This window comes from Nelumbo nucifera, chromosome 6 (genome assembly GCF_055504915.1).
Source record: "Nelumbo nucifera cultivar China Antique chromosome 6, China Antique-T2T, whole genome shotgun sequence".
In the NCBI taxonomy this organism is placed as follows: Eukaryota; Viridiplantae; Streptophyta; class Magnoliopsida; order Proteales; family Nelumbonaceae; genus Nelumbo; species Nelumbo nucifera.
Genome location: NC_142654.1, coordinates 20,741,418 through 20,764,844, shown reverse-complemented (window position 1 = coordinate 20,764,844; position 23,427 = coordinate 20,741,418). Strand labels below are relative to the sequence as shown.

The 23,427-nt window shown below is 38.5% G+C and overlaps 2 protein-coding genes across 5 annotated transcripts; both read right to left on the bottom strand.

Annotated features, from left to right (window-relative positions):
* Positions 1-2,606: 2,606 nt before the first annotated feature.
* LOC148790649 (uncharacterized) lies at positions 2,607-6,331 on the bottom strand. Its single transcript, XM_088889437.1, has 3 exons — positions 5,165-6,331; positions 3,056-4,812; positions 2,607-2,928 (listed from the first exon to the last, which is right to left on the bottom strand). Exons 1-2 carry the CDS (start codon positions 6,240-6,242, stop codon positions 3,083-3,085), a joined length of 2,808 nt encoding a protein of 935 aa, XP_088745563.1. The 5' UTR covers positions 6,243-6,331; the 3' UTR covers positions 2,607-2,928; positions 3,056-3,082.
* An 8,284-nt stretch (positions 6,332-14,615) lies between these two features.
* LOC104608409 (zinc finger BED domain-containing protein RICESLEEPER 2-like) lies at positions 14,616-20,227 on the bottom strand. 4 transcript variants are annotated; one of them, XR_737092.3, is made up of 5 exons: positions 19,989-20,226; positions 15,207-17,170; positions 15,052-15,117; positions 14,808-14,941; positions 14,616-14,721 (listed from the first exon to the last, which is right to left on the bottom strand). XR_737092.3 is itself a non-coding variant. In XM_010274384.3 (4 exons), the coding sequence occupies exons 2-3, from the start codon at positions 17,143-17,145 to the stop codon at positions 15,062-15,064; spliced, it is 1,995 nt and encodes a 664-aa protein (XP_010272686.1). In that variant the 5' UTR covers positions 17,146-17,170; positions 19,989-20,227; the 3' UTR covers positions 14,616-14,941; positions 15,052-15,061. The 4 variants fall into 4 exon arrangements, 2 of the variants coding, with proteins under 2 accessions (XP_010272686.1, XP_088746423.1); XR_016077647.1 differs by lacking the exon at positions 19,989-20,226 and adding an exon at positions 19,193-19,375; XM_010274384.3 differs by having other exon boundaries at positions 14,616-14,941; positions 19,989-20,227.
* Positions 20,228-23,427: the final 3,200 nt, after the last annotated feature.

Sequence of the window (23,427 nt, the reverse complement as noted above, 5' to 3'; positions counted from 1 at the left end):
TTGGTCAACTCAATTATTACTAATTACATATATTATAGTCCCACTAATACTATCATAATCATTTTTATAGTCTCTTTCACACACACGCTTGGCTATTGATTTCTAGGCATTGAATTATTCATTCAGTTTTAGGAACTTGTCTATTTTGCTTTCTTCTAATTTTCTTTCCTGTATATTATGGCTAATGTATGATGTATTAAATTATTGATTTCACCTTGTTAGTTGTCATCAGTGATTTTCATTCCATAGTTTTATGCTTTATTATTGCTGATTTCATTATTTTATATTTTTAATGGGAGATCTATCATAATTTATAATAGATTCTATTGGTTCAAAGCATTTTGTTTTTTTTTCATTTTTGTACTAAAAGAACCAATAAAAACATCAAACAAGCAAATAACAATAAACCATATGGTCAGTATCAACGTTTTAAAAAATGATCCGGAAATGGAACTGTTCTGGCCATTGGTTTCCAAGTCGACAGTCCGATCATCCAGTTCGAACGGATGGCTTATTCTGACAAACAAATTAAAAATAAAAAACTATCAAAACCATTGAACAGGTCGACGAGTCAACAGGTCGATCGCTCGGGTCAATGGATTGTTGACTTTTTCAACGGTTTAGGGTAAAACAGAACCGGTTGCCTAAATGGTTCCCGGGTTGAACGGTCCAATTGTCCGAGTCAACGGCGGTTCAAAAACCTTGGTCAGTATATGGTCGTGAAATTTGGGCCACCTACTGAACAACTGTAAAAAAAGGACCCAAGCCAACCTGAAGTCAACTTTAGGTTGAATCGGGTTGGGTGGATTTTAGATTAGAGTAGGGTTACGGTTGATTAGGTTAAGTTTAAGGTCAGGTGCAGTTAGGGTTAGGGTTAAGGTTAGGATTGGGGGTTCAAAACCTCGGGTTGGATTGGGGTTTGCTTCAACCCGACCTACCTGGTTCGACTTGCAGCCCCTAGAACTGGTATCTTAACATAAACTTTACCCCTACGGGCCCTACCAAAGCTATCTCATGGACCATACTGATTTAATATCCAAGAAGACAGGATAAAATTCTAGGAATACAAGAGAAATCTGCAGTAATATTTGCCTTTTTAAACTAACTTGTTGAATAAGAGGTTGGATCACTGGGCTCAGACTGGATTCAGGATAAATAGTTCAGGCTTGACCTCACTGGGCTCAGACTTTAAGCCCAATTCTTAGGATTGGACCTGATTTAAGCTTAAACCTAGACCAGCCCGCCCGACTTGCACCCCAGATTTCCTTCCAATGATACTATGGGACTCGGGCCCCAAATGGTTAATTGACCCAGAAAAAAGGGCCGTATTAAGGCCTCTCTGGGCCATAAAACATATCGCCACATTGAAGATTATTGGGTCATTTTTACGGTTCTTAAGCATCAATAATCAACTATGTACAGTGTTTTCAATCGACGACAGACCAGCCGATTGGACAGGTCAACCCATCATCGACCATATTCCAGGTCCGTTTATCCTAAAAACACTAATTCGATCAATGATCCGGTGACTTAGTTGGTTGAACTGTTGAACCATATGATCCGATCGGCCAGTCAAATGGTGGAACCATTTAATCATTTTCATCATAACAATAGTAATAATTCTCATTTATCAATTATCACATTTATATTTATTTAATATGGTTATATGTAATACTAAAGGTGTCCAATATTTTTTCTGTAATTTTTTATATTTATATTTAATTTATGATGTCTTAACCCATTTGATCCAAATGGTGGTATCACTGACCCACCACCCGGACAGAAAAGTGGTTCCATTTAAAACATTGATACATGGAACAATTAATATTGATCGGTAAATAGGACTTGAGAAGACAAACCTAAAAACCAATTGTGATCAACGAGCAACTTCCCCGAAGAAAGAACATCAATTAAATGGCAAAACCCATTCTTCACATCTTTCTTCAGACAGGATGAACAGAAGACAGAAAACCCATTCTTCAGTAAGTTGCTGAAAACAGAAAAGTCTCTCTGAGTAGTGTCTGCAGACAAGACCAACATCCAACAGAACACAGAAAACCCATTCTTCAATAAGTTGCTCAAAATTCTCTCTGAGATCGTAGTGGTTTTAGTTCCTAATTTTGGTTTTAAAATCGCCCACTGACTTGCTACCCCATGCTCATCTCACACAAAATGCAGACAATAACTGCTTCTCACCAAACAGATTGATATTTTGTTTCACCTTTCTTATTCTGTTACTATAAGTTTCAATTTTTTTTCTTCTGTTATCATCAATGTGTGTCCCCCTTATTTCATTAAATTAGCATTTTCTGTTGAGGGAATTGCAAAAAGTATAACTAGAGCAAACTTCAAGGAAAAGAAAAACGGCCCAAGCGGTGATCCTCAGACCTCATAGCCGGTGATGTTAGTGGGCTAACATTATTGTAACCAACATATAAAACACATGCAAGGACATTATACCAAATACCTATTGAGGTTGCGAGTCCTAGTTACTTGCACCATCCTCATATTTGTAGAAAATTCTAATTAGTATATCGCTCTATTCTTTGAACACACACAGACACACACATATAAAGAGTGAGAGAGAGAGGAGAGAGAGATGCAGAAAATTAAATGCTTTCTTTTATTAGCAACATTTTAATTTCAAAATGAATAATAAGCTCCGAGAGATAAATGCCCTATAATGTAAGAGCTTATTCCCCATAATGAATTCATACTACAATACAAAAACATGCACTAAACTTGAGAAAACAAAACCAGGTAGCTCCAGAAACCACTTCCAAATCTTAGCTTCCTCTTTGTTCCAACGCCCACATAACCTAGCTCCACTTTTAAAGCCACTTCTACTTGAATATGCTAACAACAAAACATGTAAGATGGCTCCCAAAGAAGTGTAAGAAGCAAAGAAGCCAGTTTCCAAACTAAAACCTGCAAATTAACAAAGTTGCATTATGATGTTATTGTCATAAATAAATATATATATATATATATATATATGTATTTATTTAAATATCAATCATTGCCATTAATAAAATAAGGTTGCCTTGATACTTACATGATTGAAGAGGGAAACCTTTTAGGCTTAATAGTGAACTGGAGGAGGTGGAGATGAGTATGTGTATACAGATGGTGGAGGAGATTTCACTAGTGGAGGAGGTGAATGGTAGTAGTAGGTAGGTGGTGGTGGTGGTGGTGGAGATTTGTATTCATAAGTGGGTGGGGGGTGAGGAGGTGACTTGTATTGGTAAACTGGAGGAGGGGGAGAACTATAGTGGTATGTTGGTGGAGGTGGAGGCGGTGACTTGTAGAGGTAGGTAGGTGGTGGTGGTGGTGGAGACTTGTACTTGTAAGTGGGTGGGGGAGGAGGGGGAGAACTGTAGTGGTAGGTTGGCGGAGGTGGGGGTGGAGACTTGTACTTGTAAACGGGTGGAGGAGGAGGTGGTGATTTGTACTGGTAAACTGGAGGAGGGGGTGAACTGTAGTGATAAGTTGGTGGTGGAGGTGGTGGTGACTTGTAGTGGTAGGTTGGTGGCGGTGGTGGAGGAGACTTGTATTCATAGGAAGGTGGAGGAGGAGGTGGTGACTTATACTGGTAAACTGGAGGAGGGGGTGAACTGTAGTGATAAGTTGGTGGTGGAGGTGGTGGTGACTTATAGTGGTAGGTTGGTGGCGGTGGTGGAGGAGACTTGTATTCATAAGAAGGTGGAGGAGGAGGAGGTGACTTATACTGGTAAACTGGAGGAGGGGGTGAACTGTAGTGATAAGTTGGTGGTGGAGGTGGTGGTGACTTGTAGTGGTAGGTTGGTGGCGGTGGTGGAGGAGACTTGTATTCATAGGAAGGTGGAGGAGGAGGTGGTGACTTATACTGGTAAACTGGAGGAGGGGGTGAACTGTAGTGATAAGTTGGTGGTGGTGGTGGTGGTGGTGGTGGTGACTTGTAGTGGTAGGTTGGTTGCGGTGGTGGAGGAGACTTGTATTCATAAGAGGGTGGAGGAGGAGGTGGTGACTTGTACTGGTAAACTGGAGGAGGGGGTGAGCTATAGTGGTAGGTAGGTGGTGGTGGAGGAGACTTATATTTATAGGTGGGTAGAGGAGGAGGTGGTGATTTGTAATGATAAACTGGAGGAGGGGGAGAACTGTAGTGGTAAGTTGGTGGGGGTGGTGACTTGTAGTGATAGGTAGGTGGTGGCGGTGGTGGTGACTTGTATTTATAAACTGGTGGAGGAGGAGGTGGTGACTTGTAGTGGTATACTGGAGGAGGGGGAGAAGTGTAATGATAAGTTGGTGATGGTGGAGGAGGTGACTTGTAGTAGTAGGTAGGTGGTAGTGGTGGTGGTGGGGACTTATATTCATAAGTCGGGGGTGGTGGTGGTGGCGACTTGTAGTAGTAAGTGGGTGGTGGTGATTTGTAGTGATAAACTGGAGGAGGAGGAGGAGGTGATTTGTAGTAGTAAGTTGGTGTTGGTGATGGGGGAGACTTGTGGTAGTGATGAGGAGGATGCTTGGGCTTCTCACACTTCTTAGAAGGGGTCTTGGGTGCATAAGCGAATGGCTTGGCCTTGAGAACAACCTCGTAATGAGTCTTGGATTTCACCTTGAGCGATGCTCCCTCCTTTCCATTGTGGAGGTTAGTTGGAATGCTACAAGTTGAATATTTGGGGGCTGAGTACAATTTGGCCTTGCATTCTTTGGCTCCATTTTTCTTGTAGTCATAACCCTTGACTGTAATAATGTATTTGCCATTGCTATTGGTTTCCCCATATGCGACTATGCTCTTGTCACCATCTTTGCACGTTACTTGCACAATTGACCCTGCTCGATCCATATCATGCATTAAATATTCATTAAATTCTCATATAACCCCCTGCTAATTGAATCATTGTTAATTTTTAATTTTGTTTGATGTTTCATATGGTGGAAAACATGTGCAACTAGCATTAATTCTTTAAGAATATGAAAATAAAAATAAAATATAATTTGTTTTAGCAAAGAAAAATGTAAAGCTATATATATATATATATATATATATATATATATATATATATATCCTTGGATGAAAATTTAACTGCAAAATAACTATATGATTTTGTAAAAGGGAAGTCTTCGAAATTTGTTATTAATATGCATAAAAGACAAAATTCTATAAATATCGATAGAATACAACCTTTGAGGTGCTTCTTGTTGTGAGATTTCTTGGGGTATTTCCAATCATAGCATTTGTAGCAGTAAACGGTTCCAACAACCTTGACAACGAGTGGGTGATGGGGGTAAGGGTGAGGCTTTGGTGGTGGTGGTGAAGTGTAGTGGTATGGCGTAGGATGGTAAGGTGGTGGTGGGGATTTGTAGTAGTAAGGTAATGGAGATGGATGTGAAGGTGGTGGTGGAGACTTGTAATAGTAGGTTGGTGGAGGATATTTTACTGGTGGTGGTGGAGATTTGTTGTAATAAGATGGTGGTGGAGGTGGAGGTGATTTATAGTAATAAGGTGGTGGTGGAGGTGGGGATTTGTAGTAGTATTTTGGTGGGGGAGGAGGCGGAGATTTGTAGTAATAAGGTGACGGTGGTGGCGGGGATTTGTAGTAGTATTTTGGTGGGGGAGGAGGTGGAGATTTGTAGTAATAAGGTGGTGGTGGTGGCGGGGATTTGTAATAGTAGGTCGGGGGAGGAGGAGGTGGAGACTTGTAGTAATAAGCTGGTGGTGGTGGTGGTGGGGATTTGTAGTAATATTTTGGTGGAGGAGGAGGTGGAGATTTGTAGTGATAAGGCGGCGGTGATGGTGGGGATTTGTAGTAGTATTCTGGTGGAGGAGGAGGTGGAGATTTGTAATAGTAGGGTGGTGGTGGGGGTGGAGATTTATAATAATAAGCTGGTGGAGGTGGTGGTGGGGATTTATAATGATAAGGGGGTGGTGGTGGTGGAGATTTATAATAATATTCTGGTGGAGGAGGTGGTGGAGATTTGTAGTAATAGGCTGGTGGGGGTGGAGATTTAGCTGGTGGTGGAGGAGACCCATAGTGATAAGGTGGTGGAGGTGACTTAACTGGTGGTGGTGGAGACTTGTAATAATAAGGTGGCGGAGAAGATGGTGGTGGTGGTGACTTGTAGACATAAGGTGGTGGTGGCGGCGACACATATTCACCAGAAACTGATCCTGCATTCCCTGCTACAAGCAGCATAGCCAATGCCACCAGAAGTTGTGGCCATGGCTGCCCCCTTTTGGGGTCGCCACTGAAAACTCTCATTGATTTCTGCCTGCTCCACCCAAGGTTTAGGACTATGATTTCCCTAGAATGAACAGGGAAGGGGTAGAAGGAAATCTAGAGAGTCTCAGCTGTGGATCTGAATGCCGGTTGGGTTTGCAAGTCCAACTATTTATAGGTGATCCTTGACCTTAATTAGAGGGAGAGTTGCCACAAGTTGTATATATGATCGCATATTCTTTTTATTTGTTTATTTATCATTATTGAATAACACATGTTTGTTGATTGGGTTCTGCAAGCTGGATTTATTTATTTATCTAACATTTTCTTTATGGAGCAGTACTGACTCTCTTCCCTTAACTCATCTGGCTCTGAATTACGCACTACTTGTACTTGTATAAAGCGGCATTGGTGGATAGGTTATAAGAATATTAGGTTTGAATTATTGAATACTTTGGGAATTCTGTTAAGTGTTAAAAAGAATAAACTCTCATGTATTATGCCGAAGTTCATCCAAAGAACAGACTTCTGAACAGAAATTATATATACATATTTGTTATATATCCAAAGAACAAACTCAAATGGTGAAAAATTGTGTCCTAGTTCATACCCATTTGGTTGATCTTGATCAGATGATATATATGTTTGTTTAATCATTAAATTTAATGGATCAAACTGCAATTAGTTAATTAATCTTATTTTTCTCATCATTTCTTAGTCAATGGAATCTAACAACTTCTTTATTACATTTTATATTTCTAACCCAGATGATGGCCCAAGAAGTTGCAATGTTGAGATCGGAAGTTGCATGAACTGCACAACAACCTGTCATAAAGGTATTATTAATGGAAGAATGTGGTGTTTTTGAAAGTCAAAGCTCTTCCCTAATTTGATAATATTATGGGTAGTTAAGACATGAATGAAACCCGTGTTTTGATTTTAAGCCTTTTGGTTTTGGTTTGAACATCTAGGGGTAATTTGAAAAGAATTTGGGTGAAAGTTATAAGAAATGATTTAAGCACAAATGGATATTGATGAAGGATGATTTGACCCGACCTAGTAAATAACGGATACATGGATTCAATCAGGTGAATCCATTCCTGATAAATATCAGACAAATGATTCAGCATCCTCAGCTATCCGACAGATTAGCTTAGCATTCCTGATCACCTTGGCAAGTCGGGTCTACACCCCCGACCACCTTGGTAGGTCGAGTCAACACCTTCGGACGCCTAGGTAGGTCCTTTCACTTCGGGTACCTAGGCCACCTCGGATAGCACCAAGGCCCGGGTACCTTGAGATGACCAAGCTTGTCAAGGTGACACGTGGTGGGTATCTAGAAGATTGATAGCTATCTCCGAGCCTCTCGGGATCACGCCACCTAACCGTAGGTGTTAATCTTATCCCGTCTGAATCGGAGGGAAGCAGTAACCCCGTCTATTAGCAGAATCTCCGCCTTCCAGAAACGGACCCCAACGGCTCGGGCCGAAGATCCCGGGAGCATTTTGCGAGACCTACGACAACATAGCTATATAAGGGCATCAACCACCCGAAACCCAGGTATGTGCGATCATTTGCTCTATAGCCTCCTAGCACACAACTTCCAGCTTGCACACTAAGATACCGACGGGTTTTCTTATTTGTTTGTCTTGTAATTCGATTAGCTAGCTAAGCCATCAGTGTCCGAATTATCCTCCAGCTAGGAACATCCAGGTCATGCATTATCAGATATGATACTGAATAGAATGAAATGAGGACAAAAGATTTATGTAAACCACCTCATATAGTTGGGACAAACCTTAGATGATGATGATGATTTAATTGATTCCATGGTCCTTTCCATTGACACAAAAAAAGCTTATTTCCATTAGATCTTCCGATTTCCAATACTTCAAAAAATTCAGATCTAACTATAAGAACGCCATGAAATTGTTTGAATTGTATTCAGCCATAATAAATAAAAATTTGCAAATAGAAGGCTCATGCTTATCAGGTTGGCAACCTATGATTTATTTCCTTAACGTGTCCTTTTTTATATTTATTTTCATTAATTCTACATTCCCTATTAAAGCTTTGAAGTATGAAGTATTTATTTTGATATAGGGGTGTATTCGAGACAAATTGAATCGTATATTGAGCTGTTCAAGCTCAACTAGGCTCAAGTCAATACTCGCAAGTTATTTGAGCTTGATTTTACTTGAACCGATTATAAATAAATTAACATTAAAAATTAAAAAGAAATTAATATTATGAATAAAAATACATTAGGAAACATGGTTATACATTTATTCATTTCTAGTATAAATAAAAATAATATTTTATTATATGCTGAATTAGGCTTTCGAGATGCTTAAATTGGATATTGTGAAATTCGAACTTGACTCAACTAATTATTCAACTTGAGTTGAGCTTGACTCGAGTTAAGTTTGAGTATTTAGCGTGTTGGATCATCTTGCATACACCCCCTATATTTGATCTCACCAATAAGTTTTACATGATTATTTCATCCATGAGATGTGTTGTACAAGAACGATGAGGACTGATTTCTCAAATTAGGGGTTTACTTGGCAAACACGAGGACTTTTTTTGTTTGCCACATGGCGAAAGAATAATTATATATATATATATATGACTAAAAAAAGATATTCTAATATGAATAAATTAACTGATAAAGTATATTTGTGCATAGGTGAATTTAGATATATAATACATTATATATGTACATATGAGCACACAATGTATATATCTACATTGTATTATTCAATGTCGGGTAGGCTTGAGTGAGTTTCGGATAGTGGTGCAAATGGATCAGATTATGATCCAATCCTATTTTTTTGGATATTTTTCTATCGAATTTTCAGAGTAGATCAGGTCAAATAATTAGATCTAATTAAAAATCAGATAAAATTCAAATCACCCCCTATCTCATTTGGAAAAAAAAAAAATATATATATATATATATAGACAAAAAATATATGAAAAAAATGCTTGTATTTTTTTGTTTGTCTTTATATAAATTGTGGGGGTTTTTTCTGTTTTAATAATTTGTTAAATTTTAAAGAAATTAAATCCAATTGGATCAGATTTGGATATCTAACATCCTTAATGGATTCAACTTTTTTGAAATCTGATGGGAGCATATATGAGATTTGTAGTATTACATTGGATTCGGATATATCCTGATTCGGGTCCAATCCAATCTGTTTCTGTAATTTCAGATTACTTGAGGCTTCAATCCAAGCCCAACTCAATTTAGGTTAGGCCTAGGTTCTCTTGGCCAGACCCAATCTTGAGCCCAAAACTCAAGCCTAACGCATGCAAAAAGCTTGACACGGATCAGTTGAAACTCTGGTTAATCCCACCCAAATAACAAGGAATCGAAGGTTGGGATGTAAATGGATCGAATCAAGTAATAATATTCAAATTCAAATCCGATTAGAAAATTCGATATTTAAATTCGATTCGATTCGAATTTGAATTCGATCAATTAATTATTTTAGGTAATTAATAAATATATAAACTAAATATTTTATTTATATAAATTATTTATATAATATAATTATTATATATAATTGATATAAAATATTAAATATTTTACATATTATATATAAAAATTAAATAATCAATCAAATTCAGATATTTATCAAATTGAGTCGGGTCATATTCGAATTCAACTAATTAAATCTTTGAATTATTCGATTAGATAGATTTTCAAATACTGTGGACACCCCTAAGGCCATGAGCAGAAGAAAGAAGAGGAACATAGCGGAAGGGTTTGAAGGTTTTTGGTTCATTTATATTCTCCACTAATGACTAAACAAACCCATTACTACCAGAACCAGATCCCTCCGCCATAATATATTAAGATCCTAACAGATATAATAAAATCATATCGTAATAATAAACAAACAAATCGACAGCTCACTTTCTAATTTCTAGAGTCGTTCAACAGCCCTCCTCATCTTTAATTCCTTATGGTTTATATATCAATAAATACGGTTGCTGAAGGCCAGATCTACCTAACCCAAGACAACATATTCTCGGTCCAGTCAGTTGAACAAGTTATTAGATAAATCTGTTTAGTGAGCTAGTTAAAACTTAAAATTTATGTTGATCGGACCGGATTTTGGACAGGGTGGACCAGATCCCAAACCGATACATAAATGTACAGAAACAATCCGAATCAGACCGACTGGATGACAATCGATAGTAGGGGTTCTAATTATATTAGGTAAAACCATGGTTTTTAAAAATGAATCGGTGACTGAACCGGTCAGGGGTTCGATTATCGGTTCGAACGACCGGCCCGTTCTGACAAAAAAATAAAAATTTGAAAAAATTGAAAAATGATTCGAACGATTAATCGTTCGGTTCAACGATTTGTTGACCAAAATCAGCGGTTTTGGAGAAAAACGGAACCGGTCAGGTGACCGATCCTGATTTTTCCGGTCTGACCATCCGGTCCAATTTTGAAAACAGTGGGCAAAACAATGGAGGATTGGGGAGAAAAAGCCTGCAACTTTACTGCACAAGACCATGACCATCACCAATCTGTAGCTACCCGCTGTAAAACCTCACCATGGGCTCTACTCAGCACAGAAAATACTCACCGGATAATTCTCATGACTGTCTTACACTGCACCTTCGATAATTCATTTGTTAAATTGTGACATTTGGACATTAGAAAAATAGGTATGAGATCGAGGAATCTTTGTATATGATAATATAATATACATATATATATGTAGTTGGTCTTGGTCCAAGTCTTGATCGGTTTGCAACAACCAGAACCTGTTCATTTTGACCGTGATACTGACCCAAATCTAGGGATGGTAATTTCTACCCTCTCCAGTGGGTACCCACCCCTATCCTATCCGATGGGGCGGGTTTGTTTTCTTGAAGAACGGTTTTGGGGTGAAGATGGGTTTTAGGATTCTATAACCCGTATGAATATGAGTAGAGTATGGTATTAGGCTAAACCCAATCCTCCCCGATGCACATACTCTTGGAAAGCATATAAACTTGATGTATCAAGTGCTTAATTTAATAATATTTTTTAATTTTATATCAAAGATAATTGATAGTTCAATTATACCTTTGAATGTGAAGAGGGTAGAGTTGGGGAGGGTTTTGCGTTTTCATGTGCGGATAGGGTTTGGATTCTCAAAATCCAACCCGCTATGGGTTTTGGGGCGGATACAGATTGGGAGATTTAGGGAAACGGGTAGAGTCTAGAATTTGCAAAACCCTCCCTAAACCCACCTCATTGTCATCCCTACCTAAATCCTATAACCATATAATTGTGTCAATTTGGGTTAATCTGCAACCAATCCAACCCATTAACCCGGCAATGACCTAATTAAATAGAATGAAGTCACATCGGTAAAAAAGCCCAAACGGACCCATATTAACCCAACCCAACTCGTCCAAAATATTAATACTTGTCATGTTTGGCGCAAGACCCCCAAAAGAGAAAATTATATTAGGTGTCAATAAATATTTTTTCTAGGAAAATTTATACTACCAGAAAGAAGGGCTATAACCAATCAAAAATTTTGATAAATAACACAATGATACTGGTTGATTTGCCACAAGTTCTTTTGGATGTCATGTCTTTCTGATATCATGGCACAGTAAAATTTTTCCAACTAACCCATCGTTTATGTTTGTAATTTTGTATGGAATTAGCAACATTAGTTTTTCTTTCTTTTTTTATTTGGTGTAGAACGATCAATGACCAACAAACAAGAGAAGAGGCTAATTTAAAACCTAGTTCGTATAAGGCATTTCCCCGGGCAAGTGATTCCTAGGGAAACGTCACGTCGTCACCCATTAGCTACAAATACAACGTTCAGTTAGGCAAAGATTACCAAGATAAGGTGTGAGAAACAAGGCGATTAGCAATACTCTCTAAAAAAATTACCATGGACCCCATTGTAGCGATTAGGGGTGAGCATAGGTCGATTCAGTTTGGTTCCATAGCAGAACATGAAGCCTACCCTATTGGGGTCGATTCCAGGTTTTTGGAATCAAAACCTACCCCATAAAAGTCAATTCCAAGGTCTATTGATGGAACTTGTTCTTTCTTTACTCTTTCCTTAAGAAAAAAAAAAAAGGAAAATTCCCAATCAGTACCCTATACTTTGGCTCGAGTGACAATTTGATCCCTGGACTTTAAAATGAGACAATGTAGTACCCAAACTTTCAAAATGTGACGATCCAATACATGCCGTTAATCAGCAGTTAAGTGACATTTGAAAAGTCAAAAGTGCCCTTCAAATGCCATCTAATTCTCTTTATCAACCATCCAAATGTTGACAAAAAACTAAACAGTCCCAAATCCTAGCCTTTTCTATTCAAAAAAGTTAGTGACTGTTTAGAAGAATCTAAAATTTGGGACTGTTCATTTTATTGTCAATGTTTGGATGGTTGATAAAGAGAATTAGATAGCATTCTTAGGGGATCTTTTACTTTTCAAATGTCACTTAACGGCTGATTAACAAACTGGTTAACGCCGGGTAATGGATTGTCACATTTTGAATGTTCAAGTACTGGATTGTCACATTCTGAAAGTTTGGGTACTGAATTGTCGCATTTTAAAGTCTGGGGACCAAATTGTCACTCAAGCCAAAGTACATGGTATTGATAAGGAATTTTCCCAAAAAGAACCATGTTCTTTAAAAACTTAATCTTCAATAAATATGATATATATAGTTTAAAACTTATATTATCTTTATTGATTAAATTGAACAACTTAATATGTAGATTATCATTATATAGTTCAAAACTTATAATTTAAATTTAAATTTTGTGAATATTACATTTTACATTACTTATTATACACATTCAAATATTAAAATGAAAACAAATAATCAAATCACTTAAGTAATTCAATGGTCAAGTGAGACCATGACCTTTGTATCCATGAGTGATTAGGTGCAACACTTCACATCTCCAAAAGTATTTTTAGAGTTTATTTCAAGGCAAGTTCCACCAAGACCATGCAAGGCTGGTTCATCAAGTCAATTCAGGTAAGATAAACCCCTAGACCCTAGAAGGCTAGAACCAGCCTTGGTGGAGGTCGGTTTCGAAACTTTAGAACCAAACCTTACCTAGTAATAGATTAGATAGGATTGGTTCAAGACTGGTTCCATTCAATTTTAAAAAGAATTTACCAATTTGCTTACCCCTAATAGCGATAGTAAAACACAAGATTATTACATTTTTGTGAAACCCACCTACTTGCCCATTTTTTATCGCAAAACGAACAGGGCGGGGCCTAAATGACTAGCACCTACCCGTCTCAGGTTCCAACCAACCCAACTCATTAAAATATGAATCCATTGGGTTGATGGTTAGGCTGCGTAATAAAATACCCAGCATCCAGGAATGTGAGATACTAATTGTTCATGGGCCAGGCTCGGACTTGGCTTTGGACAAAATTTGAATGGTCAAGGCCAAAAGCCTGGCCCCAAAACAGCACAAAGTTGGTTCTGGCGGACCGCCCCGTGAACACTGTCACGACTCAAACAAACCCTGAAATAAATGAGTGGGTTGGGTTACAACATATTACCAATTACCACCCCAAGACTAAACCGGATTTCATGCCCACAACTCTAACCGCCTTGAATAGCAGCCACATATCTTGTATTGTGAGATGTGCGGCTGCAGTGTAGTGTGGGTAGGGGCGTGGGTAGAGAAGGTGAGCAGGAAATGTTCGGTGATGGGTTCATCTCTCTCCAGATCAGCAGATGCCAAACGAAGCCCGAAAACCGAGAAGGCGAGCATCGGGTGGGTCAACCCATCTTTAAATTCGGTGCTGAACATCATGGACCTAGTGTTAAAATGCAACATGTGGGGACCAAATACATCACATCACATAGGTTTATCACCACCACAGGTCTTGTCCAGATTGAAGTTTTTCCAGTTCCAGGAGGTTGGGATCTTGACTTTGTGAATCCATTTCTTTACTTTTACGACAAGATCCAGGAGACATCCGTCCAACTCCAAGCCGAATACAATCAAATACTAAATATAACCCAGATTATTTTTTTTCGAAAAAATAAATAATAATAAAACAAAAAGAAAGTGCACTGCAGTCAGACCCCTTGTATAACAAGAATTAAGTAAGCTATGATGAACTTGAGAGCATTGAACCTGTTCAAAAACCAATCCAAATGACAAATGCATCACAACCAGAAGAGGGGGGCTAGGTATCTTGAAACGGCCAACAATCTGGTGAGGTCGACCAAGAGCAACTCCAATTCTTAGCTGGGCAACCTGCAAATTACCCAAACTTGCCACCTTTTCAGTCCTGAGCAGGGACAAGTTTACCTTGGCAGTTGATGCTACTACTACCAAACCAAGCATGAACCCAGTCCATTGTAAGTTTGTAACTAGGTAAGACAAGATGCATGGAATCATCTCTTGCACAATCAATATTATAACATTCCATAAAAACCAAATTTTAATACATATCAGCTCTAATAATCTACATGGCCATTGGAAAGCATGTATATACCTGTAAAAATATCAGATGTAGATTATCCACACTAATTGAAGCATGAAAGAACTGACTTCAAAAATTTATGAAAATAACAATATTACCATAAGAATTCAGAGTCAACATTGGTTCTTCAAATAACATCAAACACTCTGCAATTTTAGTCCAAGTTTTGCCTAAAGGAGGAAAAAGGTCCTGAAACAATTAGCTTCCACCTTCCACTTGAGTGATCCTCAACCTTGCATAATTTAGGAAAAAAAAAATAATCTTTAAGTATATTCTTGGAGGGAGAGATAAATCAACATAGCAATATAGTAAATTGGCGTAGGTAGAAATAGAAGAACATACCAAGCATGTCCTAATTTGCGTCCAGGCACAAGGACAAAACAGAATGGCTTGAAGATGAATGCAAACCTGAGACACAGAGAACTCTGTGAAAACAAATCGGAAGAAAAAATAACAAATGGAATAGATAAAAAATAGGAAAAAGATTAGTAACTAGCCTTCTAGCTCAGTCTGTAACCAATCCTGAGTGCTTATCAAGGCCTGTAGAATGTCTGGATTTAATGAACTCCGGTAAGGATCAAGTACCCTATCTCCAACACTGATTGTTGATCCCAATGGTACTGTTGCCATGGGAATCCCCAGTACATCACGAGCCATCATAGATAAGATAGGGTATCTTGGCATGTGAACTTTCCACCAATTCAATATATTAAAATCCAAATTGCGAGGAAAAACAGGTTCTTCCAAATATTTATCCAAGTCAGATTTGGCCCTCTGGCTATTAGAAGTCTCATTTAGAAACTTGTCAAACCCACTAAGCCTGTCATTGTTAACACTAGGTAAGCAGGTGCCAGTAAACCTGTTGTTACCTCGAACTTCCCAGCCTAAACCTTGATCAAGTGATGCTAACGTTGAACAGATTGAATATTCATTGTAGAGTTCCTTAATACTGTCGAAAACAACCTTGATGCGTTCAGAAGCACTACTACCATAAATCTGTGGATAGTAATATTCTACCAACTTCATCTTGAACCGAGGATCCAAGATGACTGCTACTGCTAAAGCCAAGTTGCAAGTGCTCCAGTATTTATCAAACTTGCTTTTCATCTTCAGTCCCATAGTACTAATAACAACATCTGAGCTTTTGCACCACTCAATCAATTGTAAATGAATGTCACAAATCTCAGGAAAATATAAGTTTGCAGTTGGATGTTTGATCCCAGAGAAAACATTTGAAACTTCATAGAAGAGTTTCAAATAGTTGCAAATGGTACTTACCCTTTCCCACTCTATATCAGACGGTGCCATTGTGTAGGCAGAGTCATGTTCTTGCAAAAGAGAAAATGCATCCCTGTATTCTAAGGCCACTGCAAGCATCAGATACGTTGTATTCCATCTCATTGGGCAATCAAGGCACAAGCCCTTTTCATTATAAATACGAACTTGTTGGGCCAACTCATTGAATTTTTCTTGCCGTGCTTGTGAACTTTTAACATATCTAACACTTTCACGGATCTTGTGGATAACTTCATTTATTGCTTCCAATGCATCTTGAACAATCAGATTGAGGATATGTGATGCACAACGTACATCAAATAATTGACCATTACTCAAAAGCAACCTGTTCTGAGTAAGCCGATCTCTAATTCTAAAGACAAAATTGTCATTGGTGGAGCAATCATCAAGTGTCATGGAAAACAGCTTACGGTCAATATCCCATTCCATCAAACATGTCATAAGAACTTCTGAAAGCAAGTCTTCTGTATGAGAAGGATCAACCATTACAAAGTTCAGAATCTTTTTCTGTAATTGCCAAGTCTCATCAATGTATTGTGCTGTCAAACATAGGTATCCACCATTTTCACATGAAGCCCACATACCAGCAGTAAGACTTAGTCTGCCTGGCAATTTGTCCAACATCTCATACACTTTTTGTTTCTCTTTCACATAAATGTCCATACAATCAGCCTCAACAGAATTAGATGACATAAACTTAAACAATGGTTGAAGATTCTTAACAAATACTTTGAACCCTATGTGTTCAACCATGGCCAATGGATACCCATGTAAAATGATCATGCGCACAAGATCAAGGCGACTACGCTCTTGCTCGAACTTGTAACTTTCAAGACTAAGGGTCTCATCTTTCTTCTGCTCTTGATCAAAATTAAAGTTTTCAAGGTCAAGGGATCCTTCTTTTTTCTTTTCTCTTACTACAAGTAATTGAGCAATGTCATGATTAGATCTTTTCCGACACCTTTTCAAGTGATTTCTCAAATGTGATGTTCCACTGGTACTTGATCCACTAAGTTTCTTTTTACAATGTTTACAAACAGCATAACAAGCATCAGCCCTTTTAACCCTTTCGAAGTCATTCCACACAAGAGATGTCAATCGTTTTGTCTTTTTAACAACAGGAGGGCTTGAATTTTCCATGACATGGACTTAATACTCTACCAGTCTGCAAATCACATAAAACCAAATGCAATTCTATAAATAATAGAAGTAAAAGCTGAACAGAAAATAGAGCCAGATGGTTATTTACTCAAAACCCAATCAACAATGACACCCAAGAAACTGCAGCAATCATATAGCACATTTTCAAGACTCCACAAAACATGGATCAATTAGATATGATTCTTATATTGAACAAAAACACATACATATCCACTAAAATCACAACTAAATTGTAAATAAAGAAAAGAGAAACAATAACAATATGAAAGATTTAAGGTTGTGGAAGACTTCCATTGCCAAAGTAGACTAAATGGGGAGAAGGGAATGTGAAGTCTCCTAAACTAAATATCAAGTTCTGAATTCTTAACATTTCTGGCAACATTGCCCCTAAATGCATTCTGCAATGATATAAAATGCAGCGACACTTGTCTATGCAGTTTAACTTCTTTTATAGTAAAATAAAAATTTATTAAAAAGGAAAAAGAGATTACGAGAAAGGTGACAAGAAGTCGCCCAAGAGAAGAACTAAACAACCCTTCACCCAACCAAAACACAACTCCAATCCCTCAATATGAAAAACCAAAAGAACCACTCCAAAAAACATAATCACCAACCAAAAGAAAGACTGAAAGCATATGACCAAACCCAGGCAACCAGCAACTCAATCAACAAATATGCTTAACCATCTTTTCACAAATATGTAACAGGAAGAGGGGCTTTGTTCTGAATGTCCAATAAATTATTATGGCAGGACATTTATTTTTTGGAATCACAATAACAAGAATCAACAGACAAGTTAATTCTACAAATATAGAAACATATAAACCTCCCATGATCCAAAGAAGATGGACAAAAAAGTTACAACTTGAACCCCATAAACAATCCCAAGGCCACAGTATTTATCTGGTACACCTCCCTCAAAATAAAAATTCAATCGCTCCCAAAACCATAACGCCAAAAAACTTTCAACTCCAACTGATAGTGGATCAATTGGAAAGGTCTCTTGACTAGTTGGTAGTGGAGACTTGGGATCAAATCCAATTGCCATTATGCCCCTAGGAAATGGCTAGCAACTTCCCTCTCAACTCAGCCTTAATCCCAATTATTTGTGGTTGGATATGTTCTCAATTCTGCTTCACTTCCTGATTCAGTTTTCACTCTATAAATGTGATCTGAATTCCAATGTACTCATCTTCTACATCTAGATGTATATCCACCAATTCCTGTAGACAAGCATATGAAAATTGGAAATAGGATGCTAGGAACCTTGAGCACCTCCCCATAAAAGGAAAAAGCGAGTGCCCCATCCTTGCATGGGCCAAGTCAAACGAAAAAAAAAAAAAAGGTAAGAAAGAAAAGTTTAACGCACAAAGTAGACACTTAGAATTACATCACAGAAACTTCAAGCAAATACATTCAGCTACAAAGTGGTGCATCAAACAAATCAAAGAGAGTCAATATTAGAAGAACCAACAATAAAAATATTTGAGTATTTTTCCATCTATAATGTAGAAAAGTACAGATTGCCAAACAAATTGCTAAATCAGAAATAAGAACCCACCAATTCAAAGATTCAATAGTATGAGATAAGCATATATATGTTGAATCCTGACTCCTCCCTCCTCTGAAATTACCATAAATTGACTAAAAACACCAATCATCCAATTAATTCACAAACATCAAACTGTTAATTAAGGAAACCTTTTCAGATTATCTGAAATGGTATGAGAACTTATAACAATCATAAAGTATTAATTACAATTAGGATAAAACCACACGGGCTTCGAGGTGAGTTGTCAAAACCCTACAGATGGGACCTCCAAAATAATTAAGTTCGTTCTTCAGTTATAATATTTCAAGCAACTAACCATAAGACAATTTGACAGGCTCCAATAAAATCTCAAATCATTTAAGAAAGTCCCAGCTCAGGCCCAGAATAAAACACGATATATCGTGATTAATTTAACATATAGAACATACAATCAGAATAGAACAAGCCAACAGTAGTTCGGTTCAGAAATCCAACGTGATTCACAAGAACTGATGAGCCTCCGATCAGTAGGGCTGCAAATGGGTCTGGGTCAACCCAACTCTGACATATTAGAGACCTAGACGAACGCCACTTCCGCCAAACCTAGAGTCCAACCAATCAGATCTGAGAAGAACAACGGAAGTGATCGGAAGAGACGCCGGTCGATCCATCAATTTCGAAGGTAAAAGAATTGGAAGTCTGCAAGTGGGTCAGAACTAAAACCGGTTGGGATTCGCCATGGATCCAACCTGTAACCCCAGGCACCCGTCCCAAATCAAAACCCTCGATCCAATCCATGGCAATTCCGATCCAACGAGTCAGTGGGTCGACCCGCCCCATTTCCAACCTTACAGGTATCGGATCAGAGCTTCGAACACAAAAAGCTGTAATCCACAACAACCATGAACGATACCCTCGATAACCTCCCGGATCACAAGAAAAAATGAAAGGGGGACGAAGAAGACAAAATTAAAAATAAGTAATTTTAGCGTCTACCAAGCGCTCAGTCCGTCTGAACACAGAAATCAAACCAAAGGACGTCACGGAAATGGAAAATTCGTCAAACCCAGGTTGAGACAGGGAATCTTGTTCATCCACACGAAACGTTTCAGCCCTAAATTTTCAACCATGGAAATTTGTAACTGTCCAGAAAAACCACACCTCCAGACAACAACAATTGCAGAACAACATACAGAAAACACAAAGAAATCCATGGAAAAGTTGTCCAATGCCACACAGTAATCTTAAAACGAAGGAGAAAGAACATAAGACAATTAGGGTTAGGGCTCACAGCAACTGCAGAGGTTCAACCGGAAACAAGCTAAGTAGTTGCAGAGGACACTCTCCCCTTCCTTCTCGAGAGTCCGATTGAGAGCTGGATGGTTAGGGTTTGGTTTCCGATTCTCGAAACACCCCGCACGCGCAGTGACGAGCGATAAAACCCGAACAGAAGAAAACCCGAAAAGAAAACGGGGTTAGTAAGAGAGCTGAAAGCCTCCTTTTAGGCGCCAATTTTGCAGATTGACACCAAGTGCCTAAGTCAAGGAAAAGTCTCGGTTTATCCTCGCATCCAAACACGCTCTGCGGATAATCCAAAATCTGTGGTGGATGGTCCGATTGAGAGTTTGATCGAAGTTGGAGGGCCGGATTGTCGAGGACCAAATGATGGGATAGATGGGGGCCTATGGCCGGCCCATTCAGACATTGGACCAATTAAATCTGAATTGGGGACCTTTGCTCGGCCCGGCCCATGGAATACGTGAATCTTTCATTAAGGCTCTGTTTGGGATAGCTTCTGCATTTGGGGCGAGCTGTGTTAATTGAGCCGCTTTGATGTTAACGCCCCTGATGACTTTTATATTTTCACCGTTTCACCAAAGCTTCTTACTGTGTGGAGCTCAATTTGGAGCACCAAAAGCTGCTCCTCAAAAGCCTTTCCAAACAGGCATAAAGCACCGAAAGATGCGTCTGATAAAAAAGTACTTTATTCAAAACAACAAAACCTACCTAATGCCCAACAACCAGAGTCAACCTGTTGGGCGATTTGGGCTGTTTGATAATAGCTGAAGCAGCTGAATTGAATGGCTGATTATTTTGTCTTTTAGTGAATAAAATAATTATGGAATAAAATATTGAAGGTATAGATGTATAATAACCAACCCAACTTGATAACTTAATCACTAAAAAGCAAAAGTCAAATGGGTAATATAATAGACCCAATATATTGATGAGAAGGACAATGGGCTTTTCTTTTTCGGCCTATCTAATTTGTGGGTGATGCAGCATCAAACAGATCGACCTTGACAGCAATGTAGGTGGGCCCATATTGTCAAAACCAATCTTTTTAAAACCCGACCCGAAAGCAAACAGTTGTTCCCTCTTAGATGAGTCACTAGTTCAACCGGTCCAAGTCAATGGACCAATCTCAGTCTGTGATTTAGTTCTTGATATTTGTTTCGCCAACTAGTCAAGTGCATTTGTTTCATCAATTAGCTAATGCCTTTGCGTCCCCTGATTCAGCATATCTCCAAGGAAAGAATGGGCACCACGGATGCCCTCAGAAAACGTAGCCCTTCTGTAGTCACCGTAATTGCCGCAATGACACCCCTGTTAGATTTTAATCTCTGTTAAGTGGGCTTACAGATTCAGTGAAATAATTGTATTGATGGGCTATCTTGTAAGTGGGCTAAATCAAGTGATTCATTTAAGGAAAGCCCGTAGACTTCAAAACAAAAGGGTATGGGGCTTAATGAGTGGATACCACATTTTGGCCCATAAAAGCTTAATGGGATCCTATTAGATCAAAATATAAAAACTCCTAGGTTATGGTTCCCAATATGTTAAATCATCTAGCCGCCCTTTTGCTCTACCTCATTAGAGTCAAGAGCTGAGAAAACCTAAGGAAGAAAGAAGATTTAACTGAGAAAAACCATAGTCGACCTACCATTAATTCATTACTCATTCCGCAAGGTTTTCTACTACTGCGATAGAAACAGGTATATACGTTTAAACCTCCTTGATAACTGCAGCATGATATTCTTTGGGATGCAACATTGTTTCTTATTCTTCGTACATAAATGGTATTGGTATGATTCTGCAAGACTAAGGATTGATTTACTGCCCTTTATTTATTCTTACAACTCCTCCATCTTTAAAAGAACCATAAAATAAAAAAAAAAAAAACCTCCAAGAGCTCAATCAGATGCACAGCAAAGCGTTACGTTTGTTTGAGTTGTAAAAGTAAATTTGCACCGAAGAAAATAATAATACCATCTGGTTTGATGTGAGTGTAAAATGGGAATCGGATGTTAGGAGATTGAGGAAAATTAAGCGTTGGATAACACCCCCATCAAATAAATAATGCCCAGGTGATGGTGATGGATTGTCACTTCTGCATATATGCTTGATTAATATTTAAAATTTAAATTATAATTGTTTAAAATTTAACATTGAAGCCTCTTGGACTCTGTTCCACGCGGTAGAGTGAGACAGTTTAGGGTGGTCGACCAACGACTAGAATGGTAGAAATGGTGGGATGCTGCAAGAAATAGAGGAAAGAAAAAAAGGAACCGAAAACCATGGGTTTTTACTAGATTCAAGTGAGAACAAAGAGGAGGGACTTGCCGCTGCAACTCCCCTACTTTCGCTGAAGAAGGCAATGAGTAATGGCTCAGCGGCGAGAAGGAAGATGGAAAGGAAAGTGGAGAGAATAGGAGGAAGATAAGGGAATCAGAGAACAAGAAAAAAACCAAGCTCTAATTGCCGCCATAGTTTGGTGCTTCGGAATGTTGAGGACAATGAATATATAGGACCATTGTCAAAGCAAAAATATGGTGAGAAATAAAAAACTGATGAGAACGATGGGGGCGGATCTGAGAAGGATGCATCTGTTCCTCATATCATTGAAAAAGGAAGAAAAAATGGGGGGATATCTGAGGACGATGCATTCGTTCCTTAGATCCATGAGAAAGGAGGAAAAAATGGGGGCAGATCTGAGAACAATGCATCCCTTCCTCAGATTTGTTCATCAGATGGGAACAAAATGGTGTAGATATGAGACTGATGCATTCGTTCCTCATATCTACTCCTCCAGATCAGATCAAAAAAATGGTAAAAAACTGTACTTGCATTATCGCCGATAGAGAACAATACCAGTGAATGCTTGAACGTTGCAACGGCTAGAGGAGGTCTGAGGAGGAAGTTTTACACTGATGGGGAAGATGATGGAATTTTACATCGATTTTATTGATGATAAATTTCCACAGGATATCAATGTAAAACTTGGGCACGGTGGAATTCCACGCTGGTTAATGGTGTAAGCCAACACCTCAAACAAATAGATGCAAACTCGAACCGGGATATAAACTTTACACCAGTTTGAGTTTTCACCTCAAACAAACGCGGCCAAAAGAACTAGTTGGAGTGTGATGCATACACTTTGTCAAATGAGGTATTCACCCTTGAAACTTAAATCATATGTGAACTCAACCAGACTTGGTAATCCATCTGGTTGAACCAGCGAACCTTTCAATCCGGTCAATGAATCATGAGTTGTGCTGAAAGCTGGAGGGTGGGGTGGGGTGGGGTGGGGTATTTGATTTGTTACATATCAAACCAAAATCTTATGAACAACAAAATTCTGTTTTGAAGCCTTGATACCATGGCAGTTGTTGGCTAAAACATGAATCTCTAGATTGATTTTTTTTTTTTTTTTTTTACCATATTTTCAT

What these genes read in the sequence shown, in the direction of transcription:
- LOC148790649 (XM_088889437.1), bottom strand. Translation starts at nt 6,242, where the DNA reads ATGAGAGTTTTCAGTGGCGACCCCAAAAGGGGGCAGCCATGGCCACAA. An exon ending in CAACAAGAAGCACCTCAAAG is followed by an intron (nt 4,813 to 5,164) that starts GTTGTATTCTAT and finishes TGGATCGAGCAG; the next exon opens with GGTCAATTGTGCAAGTAACG.
- LOC104608409 (XM_010274384.3), bottom strand. Translation starts at nt 17,145, where the DNA reads ATGGAAAATTCAAGCCCTCCTGTTGTTAAAAAGACAAAACGATTGACA. An exon ending in GTTACAGACTGAGCTAGAAG is followed by an intron (nt 15,118 to 15,206) that starts GCTAGTTACTAA and finishes TCTGTGTCTCAG; the next exon opens with GTTTGCATTCATCTTCAAGC.